Here is an 11,970-nt window from a genome sequence, read left to right as displayed (position 1 = left end):
AGATTCGAAGATTCAAATTTAAAATGTCGTATTCCCAAGACTTTAGATTGCTTGGGAAACAAACAGTAAAAGAAAGGAAAAAAAGTGTTTTTATTCATACATAATATATATATCTACACTTGATATTTTGCAAAGATAAATTTATTTTAAATAGAAATTTGTTTAGCATGAAACATACGACTGCGATTTAAATTTTTGACTTTTTTTTTTTTTTTTTCTGGTTTTATTTTGTTATTTCTTTAACATTCAGAGATTCATGAATTTTGAATCAACTTTTGGAAATTGAAATAAATTTACATGAATCAAGTAAAAAGAAAAAAATGTATATGATAACAAACAATGAATGTCCGGAAGGAGCAAAAAAGCTGTCAGATTTCTAGAAACTTAATTTTAAAATTTTTGTCTCGCTGTTAGGCAAACGAAACAAAACAACAACAACAACACCAACATCATCATCGTCATGAACAGCAATAACAAAAATAATAATGTGTTTGAAAAGATTTGAATGGAAGATTTCTCCGATTGAATATTCTGAATTCAAAATCTTGCTAAAGTCACCTTTGCCTTTTATCCTCGTGGGGATTAAGAAAAGAAAATACCAGTCAAGTACTGTGGTTAATTTAATCACCTGTACCCCTTCCTCAAAATGTGAAGCCTTTTGCCTCTGTTCAAAACCAATTATTACTATTATTATTATTATTAAGGCAGTGAGCTAGCAGAATCATTAGCATGCTGGACAAAATTCTTAGCACTATTTCTTCCGTTTTTATGTTGAGTTCAAATTCCACTGAGGTCAACATTGCCTTTCATCCTTTTGAGGTCAATAAAATAAGTACCAGTTACACACTGGGGTCAGTGTAATCTACTCACCTCCACTCCTGAATTTGATGGTCTGGTGCCAAATTTTGAAATCATTATTATTGTTATTATTGAGTGAGAGAGCAGTGCATGCCATCAAAGTGACACTGGGGTAAATTATTCAAACCCCAAAGAATTCCTCTCAACACATGGCTATGATGCTCCCCCACTACTTCTGCTGGTGATCAGTGCTTTGTATCCTTTCAGGGTCAATAAATTCAGTACCAGTTGAAGCAAAGAGGATGGATAAGGTGTGATTTAATGAGATTTGACTGCTATTTCCAGCAGGTTCAATGACCATGTAGGCTCATCTCTTTCATTATTGTTGGTACTGCTGTTACTGTTATCAACTGTTATTTACAACTGTTTAGTGTTATAGCTGTTGCTCTCAAGTGTTTTTGTTGCTATTTACTTTCTTGTTGTTGTCAATGTTGATGTTTACTAGCTGGCTGTTGTTGTTGTTGTTGTTTGTGTTGATGTTTACTCCATGTTGGTATTGTCTGTGCTGTTTTTTATGTTTACTGCTGCTTGTTGTTGTTGTTGTTGTTGTTTACTACTGCTTCGCATTGTTGCTATTGTTGTCGTTCCATACTTTGAAGTTGTATTCAGTCATCAAAGGAAAAAGCAGAAGAAGAAGAAGAAGAAGAAGAAGGATGAGGAAGGTTGGCGGGGTTGGGTGGGGTGGGGTAGGGTTAGTAAAGCAAGGAGGAACTTGCAAAATGAATTTAAAAAACCCAAAAAAACAAGGGAACAGAAGATGCTAAGAAAGGAATGTTTTGAGATGTGGGATGGAATTGGAAGATGGTGGGGGAGGTGAAAGTCAGAGACAGAATATAGAGTGTGCATATCTATCCATGTGTGTGTATTTATGTATATGTGTAAATATGTATGTTTAGATGTGTAACTATGTGTCTTTATGTGTGTGTGTGTTTATATGAGTGTAATTATGCATGTGTTTTTATATGTATGCATGTATGGGTGTGCAATAATGTGTGTGTGTCTATAAATGTATGCTTGTATGTATGTATGTATGTGTGTGTGTGTGTAGGTATAGGTGTGTAATTGTGTATGTGTGTGTTTTTATGTATGCATGTATGTATACTCATGTATGTATACTTATGTATGTACGTGTCTATATATATATATATATATATATATATATGTATGTATGGGTGTGTATGTATGTATGTGTATGTTTGTGTAATTATATGTGCTTGTGTGTGTGTGTGTGTGAATGTATGTATGTAATATATGTAATGTATAAATGTGTGTATTTATGTATGTGCATTCGTAGGTGTGTATGTTGGATGTATATTGAGTTTTCATTATGTGTATCTATAACAATATCACAATATCTCTAACATAGCGTAAACATGCATAACATGAAGCATGATGTGGTGTGCTCATCGGGGTGGATAATGGGAGTGCAGTTTGCATGTTTACGAGTAATGCAAATGTGTGTGTGTAGGTAGATAGATAGATAAACAGTCAAATATATACATATATATCTTTATCTATTTTCAGCTATGCAGTTATGCACCACCATGAATATGTATGTGTGTGTGTGTATATATATATATATATATATATATATATATATATATATATATATATATATATATAGGCACAGACATATCCGTGTGGTGAGAAGCTTGCTTCCTAACCACATGGTTCCAGGTTCCGTCCTACTACATGATGGTACTTTGGGCAAATACCTTCAACTGTAGCTTTGGGCTGACCAAAGTCTTGTGAGTGGATTTGGTAGATGGAAACTGAAAGAAAGGCTGTTGTCATCATCATTTAGCATCTGCTTTCCATGCTGGCATGGGTTGGATGGTTTGACTGAAAGCTGGTAAGCTGGAGAGCTGCACCAGGTTCCAATCTGATTTGGCTGGACGCCCTTCCTAATGCCAACCACTCCAAGAATGTAATAGGTGCTTTTTACATGCCACCAGCACGGGTGCCAGTTACATGACACTGGAATCGGTCACAACTATGATCTCACTTGGCTTGATGAGTCTTCTCAAACACAGCATATTGCCAAAGGTTTCAGGCATTTGTCATTGCCTCTTTGAGTCCCAACGTTTGAAGATCTTGCTTCACCACCATGAATTGAGACTTGAAACTTTTTCATTGAGATGTGTAGGGTATTGGTTTGACTACCAAAATACTGCAGTTTTTAAGTATTTGTATCTAAGATTTTGTGTTAGGAATTTCAAGTAAATGAAGGGGAACTAACTGGTCCCAAATCACAATGTCTTTATTCTTGGGCCAATGTGCTATCACCTCCTAGTAACTTTACTGTTTAAGCTTAAATAAGAGTAATATTAAATATATTCTCAAGGTGACAAGCTGGCTGCATCCTCAGCATGCAGGGCAGATGCTTAGTGGCATTCCGTCCATCTTTACGTTCTGAGTTGATATTCAGCTGAGCTCGACTTTGCCTTTCATCTCTTTGGATGCTTGGCCTTGTGGCTGGCACGAACTGATTGGATTTTGGGATCGATCTGATACCGGACAAAGGTTCTGGATTATTTTTCCAGTTTTTTTTTACTTAATTTTTGAGAGCGGTCAGGTTCATTTTTAGTATTCTCATTTGTGAGAGCAGTCGAGTTTATTTCAGATATTCTCATTTTAAAAATCATCTCAGGCTGTTTCTCAAGCAAGGCAACCAACGCACGCACACACACACACACACACACATGCACACACATGATGGGCTTCCACACAATTTTCATCTCCCAAATTCACTCACAAGGCATTGGTTGGCCCAGGGACTCCAGTATTTTATCAATTCTAGAAGGTTTAAAAGAAAAAATACCAGTCAGCCATTGCTGGGCTTTGAACTCAGAACATACAGAGATGTAAACTAAATAGTGCAAGTCATGTTTTTTCCTGCCGGTCTACCAATTCTGCTTTCTGTCTAACAACAGTTAAAGATTACTCATACTGTTTACTAAGTCTTATAAAATATTTTTCCTCTCCAATTATCAAAGATTTCAGCCAACTCGCAACCCACCTCCTAACCCAGCCTTTACTTTTTCATTTACTTTCTTCTTTTTCTTTCTCTGTTTACCTTCTTTTCTTTCTTCTTTACCTTTTTCTTTTGTTTTCTTTGGGTTTCCTTTTTTTCTTTTTACCTTTTGCCGTTTTCGTTTGTTTTTTCCCTTAAATTTTGTTATTTTCTTTCATTAAAGCAATCTCATTAAAAATAAAAATGAAATAATCTTTAAAGCAAAAACAAAAACAGAAAAAAAAACCATGACAAAAAGCAAACAACAACCTTAAAATTGAATTATTAAAATAGGATTATTTCCATCAACTTGGAATTTTTATTGATAAGAACTGAAGCAAAAAAAAAAAGGAAGATAATTTTATTTGTTTATATATTTATTTGATTCGTTGCTAGAGAGAGACAGACAGACAGACAGACAGAGACAGAGAATGTTAAGGAAGAGGAAGTTTCTTGTAATCTTCAAATTCCTTTCCAAATTCTATTGTTGTTTCATTGAATGTCACAGAGATATCTCTCTAACATCTGAAGTAAACCAATTCCAATCTCTCTCTCCTTTCTTTTCTTTTTTGTCCTTGGACTTTTCTTGGAGAGGGTGGCAGTGGGGTGGGGTTCAGCTTTCTTTGTCAGTGGTACAAGCAATGATCTAGTATTGCTTGTGGTGGTGGTGGTGGCAACGTTGTTGTTGTTGTTAAATTCATGTAACTGATGGTGATTATGGTGATGGTGGTGGCAGCTATATAGATGGTGATTGCAATAATGCTACTTATAATTGCTTTCATTTATTCTTCTTGACGATGATGAGGAGGAGAAGGAGGTGGAAGATGGCGGTAGTCATGATGGTAGGCGTTATGTCGATAGTGATGCTGGGGAGAGATTGGTTGCTGATTATCTTGATGCCAGTACTTCACTGGTACTTCATTTTATGAATAACAATTATTATTGTCGTTGTTGTTTAGCCCCAGGCCAGGCCAGATTGAGTGTAGCTAGACCTGTGGTCTGCGATCAGAGTCATTTCGGCTGTGATCATCCCTGTCTTTTCAGAAGCTTCTAAGGACTGCATTGTTCAATGTAACCTATTTTTTTTTACTTATTACAGTAGGCTGCTATTGGAGGTAACTTAGCTGCTATTTCTAGCAGGTTGAGTGACAAACACATGGAGGCTTCCTTGTGATTGTCATCTCGGAAATGGTGCTGGAAGTGAAGGCGGTGGTGCAAACTGCTTGCTGTTGTTAATAAACATGATGATGGCAGAGGAGGTAGTATCTGTGGTAATTGCAGTGTAAGGAAAGGACTGTAACGTAATGTTTGTTGTGCTAGGGTTTTTTGTTGATTGCGGGGGTACTGATGGTGTTACTGTTTACTTCTGGTGATGGTGTTTGTTGTGGTGGTCATGGTTGTCGCCATAGTTGTGGTGCTAATGTTATCAGTAGTCCTTTGATGTTGATGTTGGTAGCAGCGTGGGTTAGTGCAATTTCCCCTTAATCTGATCTAAATTAAAATTCACAATAGGGGCAAGATAAGATCTAATCTACTGTGCATGTGGGTATTAGTGCAAGAATATGTGTGCATATTTGTGCCTTTGTACATGCATTATTATCTATGCATGTATGATTGCACAAATGTATATTTGCATATGCCAAAGCATTTTGGTATGACTCAATATATATATTTGGGTTTGCATGCTTTGATCATAATATTCATAATATGTGTCTGTAAGTAGGTATGCAGATTACTACAGATACACACATTTAAATACAGTGTGCATGCATGTGTGTGTGTGTATGTATGCATGTATATGTGTGTATATGCACATATGTGGACATGCATGTGCACATATTTATACATGCACAAAAATCGGTAACCAACTTTGATATTTTCTGGAAAAAAAAAAAAATTCTATTGGCAATACTTGTTTCATGAATACTGCTAGCATTGTCACCATCATCATCGTTATCGTCATCATCATCACTATGATCACCGTCACGGTCATCATCATCGTCGTCATCATTACTATTGTTGTCATCCTCATCCTGATTTTTATCATCACTGTTATCATCGTCATCATTGTCACCATCATCGTCAACATTTTTATCATCTTCATCATCGTCAACATTTTTATCATCATCATCATCATCATCTTTATCAGCATCATCAGTATTATCATTGTTGCCATCATCATCATCATCATCATTGGCATTTTTATCAAGGATCATTTGCAATTTGACTAGCAGAAAACTCAAAACACATGCTGTACAAAATGGAATTTTTAAAAAGAAATAAGAAAGTAAATAGATAAATAAATAAATAAACAAAAGGTGTAATATATGATTCTTCATTTCAAGTGGATTAGATTATCGCAGACAACTGAGGAGAAAAAAAAAGAAAGGAAGAAATACTTGTCACTTATGTACAAAGTGTCAATTGTTTTTAATTCTAGCTTACAGGAAGACGTGTTTGTGCAGATTGAAAAGTAGATTGTGTTTGCTTAACACTTTGTAGAAATATATTTATTTTGATTTTATTTTGTATGTATATTTATTTATTTATTTATTTATTTTCAATAAATTCTGTGAGTTTGTTTTGTAAAGTAAGGATTGAGGCAAGAATATAGTTAACAAGATTGGCAGTGGGTAGGTTTGGTATTTTACTTACTGCAAATGTAGAAGAGGAATTCTATACTCTGTTATTCAAGATACTAGAAGTAGCAGCCAAATTACTGTCGAAGAATCACCATTCTACTGTCTTAGATAAGAGAAACGAATTGAATGAAATAAATAAATAAATAAATAAAAGACTGAATGGATAAAATAAATCGATAAAAGACTGGATGGTCACAGTTGGAAAGCTTTTGATCATACTCTAATATATTGGCACACAAGTCAAATTTTTCAGACCAATATTTACAGCCATAAAGGGTAGGTTGGCATAAGCACCAAGACAACTTTGAAAGACCAAAAATTCCATGGGAAATGCAGCAGGATTTGAGAAGATAGTGACAATGTTTGAATGTTCATACTGTGTGTCTACACTACATACTACATCAACTTGTATGTCAGAAAATACAGTAAATCTACTGTTAATTTTTAAAATGATATTGTAGGGTTGGTGTGAGAAACCAGATCTGGCCAGTTTGAACATAAAACAGGTAGAATATTTTGGCCGGATATGGCCGGTTTAAAAGGGTTTAACTCTTTAGCATTCGGATTATTGTCAAAAACAACCTGTTGATGTTGTTGAAATTCCAATGAAGGAGCCTTGGATCTATGTTAGAAATTGACTCTTTACTGGGGTAAGAAACCTTGAAATAAAACGGAATAATCACACACACACACACACACACACATTTTTGTTTCATTATTTAAACTGTGGAATTCTTTTGTATCTTTGCAGTGTTCAAAGTGAAACTTCCTTGCACAAATTTATTAAATGCTGAAGTTGATGTAAATATTCAAATGAATATAAGCATTTTTTCTTCATCAAATTGGACGGGGTTGAATTTTAAAAGGAGAAAAATATGCCGGAAAGGTAAGTCTTTACTTCTATGTTATATTTCTGTTTTTCCTTTAGTTCTTGTTGGTGTTTAGTCTAAGATGGGCCCAGGTTGAAATGTACTATTTTCAAAGACATTCCATCCATGGACATCCTATCTTTTTGTACATCAGAGACTACTTTGCTCAGTGTTAAATTTTATTTTGATTTCTTTTTGACTTCAGAGGGATTCATTTGGCTGCTCTCACTAGCAGGTCAAAGAACCACATTGAATTTTGTTATAGGCTTGGTTCATTCTGTATATATTTAATAGCAATTCTGTTATCTTTGTTCGTTTTTATATCCGTTTTTCTATGCTAGCATGGGTCATATGTATATATTAATTAAGGCATTGTTTTACAGCTGGGTGTTTCCCTGTCACTACCTCTTGCCTATTTTTTGATTAAGGTATCTCTTATTTCACATGTCTTCAGAAATATGAAGCGAGCATATATTTTGACAGAAGTGCTGACAACAGCAACACTGTTTTATAGCTCGTAACTTTTGTAGAGCTCAAATGTAACATGCAAACACATACATACATGATGGGCTTCTCTAAGTTTTCACACAAACACCTTCATAAATAGTTGACAGCAAGGGAGTGGCTATTCATAAACACTCCAACTACTTCCCAGCTGTAATTAGAAACTTAGTCACAGGTATCAGCAGAAAGATCTCCAAACTATTTGTAAATAGAGAGGAGGAGGGAGAGATCTTCAGCAGGGCTACACCCCATTATAATGAGACACTAGGAAAGAATGGCTTTACTGATAAGTTGGTATGTATGGAGGACTCCCCATGCTTTCCACCAAACCAATGTGAGTTTGAAAAAGAAAGGTAATTAGATTTAATTCCCTGTTCAATCTAGATGTTTCCACTTATCTACCTAAAGGCTTCCTGATGCTAATTAGACAGAATTTCCCAAGAACCCACAGATATTATAAACTCTTTAATTTTCATAGTGTCAAGGTTAGCTATTCATGTTTAGATAATGTAACTTGAAACATTGCAATCTACAACAAAAGGGAAAACACATACTCATTAGTTCACACTAATCTGTAACTGCTGAAATCCTACCAACTTTCACACTGGGAGGATCCTGCCTTTCACAGTCTGTTGTATATTTGAGTCACCCTCACATCATCTAATGGCATCACAAGACACTGCATAGGCATAGCAGCCAATGACTTAAAAGGAAGATTCATGCAATACATGCACTCCTTTAGGTTTAGGCATAGGGAAAGCCCTACCTCCTTGTCCAACTTCTGGAAACTCTAGTAACTTGGAAACAACATCCTCGAAATTACACAGAGTATCTTGGATTGGACCTCTCCTTACTCATCTGGAGCTTATAATTGCCAGCTCTGCTTCTGTGAAAAACTACATATATTCCAGCAGCCTGCAATGCCTATCAGTAGGAAAACCATCTTATCCCATTGTTGTCATCAGAGATACACTCTGTTAATGGACTTGAAGTTTTGGCCTCTATTAATCTGAAAATACCACACTAGGGCTAGATGGCCAGCATACTATGACAGGGTTTGATAATCCATTTTGCTTGTAGAGAGATTACAACCTACTATCATCTGGCAGCTGTGTTTGTTACACATACTCATATGTAACCTGACATCAAACTGGTTAGCTCTCCACTTGGTAATTGTTGTGATGCTGACATGCTGTTTACTCAACCTTATGGAGTATGCAGTGAAAAAAAATTGATGTTACTGAGATATCACACCTTACATGTGACTTCACAAAATGCTAACTAACTGATTCCAATTTCTTGTCTTCTTCACCACGTGGAACACATGCAATGAGAGAACTGATGTTGCTAAAGTAGCTAAGATTCCTACATAAACTAAATTCTTTCATCTAGAAGCCATTTCAAATTCTCCCCACTTTGACTCTGAACATCAGATGATGTGGTTTGCACACCTGACACTCTAAGTAATGTGGAGTTGAGCCAACTTGTTGTTACGTATATGTGTGTGAGTATATGTATAATTTAATAAGCATTTATCTCTTGCTCAATGGAGTACCTTTTTTTTGTTGGTCCTACCAATAATGCAACAGTACACTATATATAATATATGTAATCTCTATATTCCTTGCATTCTGCTGACATTGCCATGTATCAACACTTGTTCTCTTTATATTTTCAGACCCTACAATCGGATTACGCAGTGGCAGTTCCTATTCATCTGACCCTCATTCCTTTTTTGCTGGTAATTTTTTTTTTAATGCATGCTTTTATCTACATGGTTGCAAAACAAACTTCTTAACCACACCAGGTTACATACTAGTTGCATACTAGCTTAGGTGGTGGTGGTGGTGGTGGTGGTGGTTGTGGTGGTGGTTGTGGTGGCAGCTGCTGCTGCTGTGTGTGTGTGTGTGTGTGTGTGAAATATATTTTCTTGAGATGTGTGACAAGGTTGTACTTTTGAATTACAGTTACATGCCATCCAGGGGGTGCTTCTATATAGTTTCCAGCAACCAAGTTTAAATTCACAAGATATGACTTGACTCAAAACACAAACAATGTCTTTCATATTAAATACAGACAAAAGAGTTAAATAACTGATTGCCAACCTGAAATTTTTTTTTTTTTTTTTTTTTCCCCAGTTCACAGAACAAAAACTTTTTTTTGTCTTTATTTTTTTGGTCATAGCCTGTAACAGATCTAAACACTTTTATGGCCAAGGATGCTCGTAGCGGTGGAGAAGTATCTTAACCTTGCTGCTAAAGGGTTAAATAATCAATATGGCATTTAAATATTTATCAGTAGAAGGTTTAAAAACACACATATACAATCTTTGAAAAGCAGAGAATAAACAAAGCAAAGTTTTAAAGAAAAAATACGTTTATTATTTCATCAATTGAGCTACAAATTCCAATGCAACTCTAAATGGCATTAAACTGCACATCAGCTGCACATGTCATATTACTTTCAAAACATAAACTATGAACAGCAAAAAAGAAAACAGAAAACAATACCATTCACTATTAGATGATCTGCTGCTAGTTGTTTTGTTTTCAACAACAGCTAGGACAACAGCAACAACAAAAATGGTAGCAGCCTCTATAATAATGTAGTTGAAGATAATGTATAGAAAAAAGGCCAGCTTACATCTTCCGCATTGTTCCATGCCGAAAGAGAGAAAGTGTGTGTGTGTGTGTGTGTGTGTGTGTGTGTGAAAGCTGTCATTATATGTAAGGGAGTGTGAAAGCTATCTGTGTGTGCATGCTTGCATGTGTGAGTGTGTGTGTGTGTGTGTATGTGTGCACAGAAACAGAAAATATCAGTAACCTCACCTAATATTTGCAATGTAATTAAGTTAAAGAAAACTTTTACATATTCAAACTTAATACATTAAGATGTGTATATATATATGTGTGTGTGTGTGTATGCACATATGTATGTAGTCCAACCCATGCCAGTATGGAAAGCGGATGTGTGTGTGTGTGTGTATAGAGAAAGAGAGAGAAAGAAGTAGATATGTATACATTAAGCATTTTGTATAGTTTGTGTGCATGCATGTATGTATGTATGCAAAAATTTCCTGGAACTGGTCGTCATAGTTACAAAGATCACAGAATATACAAAGAGCAAATAACACTGGAGAGTTTCTGTTGAAATTATTTACTTGTTTCAACTCTACATTTGTTTCAGTGAAGAGGTAATAATTACGTAATACTCGCCTTATGTAATTCAGCCTTACAGTCTTCACTGAAACATAAGTAAATAATTGCCAAACAAACTCTCCGATTTTGCTTCTTGTGTGTGTGAGGGGGGGTTCTTTCTTTCTTTTTCCTTCTCTCTCTCCCTGTTTACCTTTCGTATTCTTAAAAATATACATACATCTATAGCCTCAGGCTGACCAAAGCCTTGTGAGTGGATTTGGTAGACGGAAACTGAAAGAAGCCTGTCGTATATTTGGTTGCTCGAAATGGGGATGAAAGGTCGTTCTTTGTGTTGCTTGTCTTGTTTTCCATTTTTTTCTCTCGTTCACACACAGCCACACATGCACACACACACACACACACACACACACACACACACACACACACACACACACACACACACAAAGCTCTTCATTTACTCTAAACCTTCCCTTCTCTTGTAAACAAACACATATCTACATACAGGCGTACATTTTCACGGACATAAGACTAATTCTCAGATGGACTTAACCCAGAAAATGAAGTGAGGGTATGTCATTGATGAGGTCACGAATAGCAATGAAAGGGCCTTGACAAACAAACTACTGATTGATTGTTCAACCAGCATATTAAACAAACAATCAGTTAGTTGATTTAACCAATTGACTAACAATAATGAAGTGATATTGAACCAGTGCGCATGTTATTATTGACATAATTACCCTCCCAAGACACAACAAGATTTAAATATATATATATAAATAAAAGGTAAAAGACATAATAAATGCAGAAGGCTGTGTTTAGGTACAGGTGTGGCTGTGTGGTAAGAAGCTTGCTTCCCAACCACATAGTTCTGGGTTCAGTCCCACTGCATGGCACTTTGAGCAAGTGTCTTCTACTATAGCCTC

The 11,970-nt window shown here is 35.7% G+C and overlaps 1 protein-coding gene across 2 annotated transcripts in view; it reads left to right on the top strand.

The window, feature by feature from the left end:
* Positions 1–11,970, top strand: part of LOC106882040 (tyrosine-protein kinase RYK) — a 239,675-nt gene that overhangs the window by 182,316 nt on the left and 45,389 nt on the right. For both annotated transcript variants that reach the window (XM_052974851.1, XM_052974852.1), the window contains exons 4-5: positions 7,265–7,399; positions 9,565–9,627. In XM_052974851.1, the coding sequence (XP_052830811.1) occupies positions 7,265–7,399; positions 9,565–9,627 (198 nt within the window). The remainder of the gene's footprint in view (positions 1–7,264; positions 7,400–9,564; positions 9,628–11,970) is intronic.

Source organism: Octopus bimaculoides, chromosome 19 (assembly GCF_001194135.2).
Source record: "Octopus bimaculoides isolate UCB-OBI-ISO-001 chromosome 19, ASM119413v2, whole genome shotgun sequence".
NCBI classification, from domain to species: domain Eukaryota; kingdom Metazoa; phylum Mollusca; class Cephalopoda; order Octopoda; family Octopodidae; genus Octopus; species Octopus bimaculoides.
The sequence above is the reverse complement of the archived record's forward strand: the minus strand, read 5'-3'. Positions and strand labels throughout refer to the sequence as shown.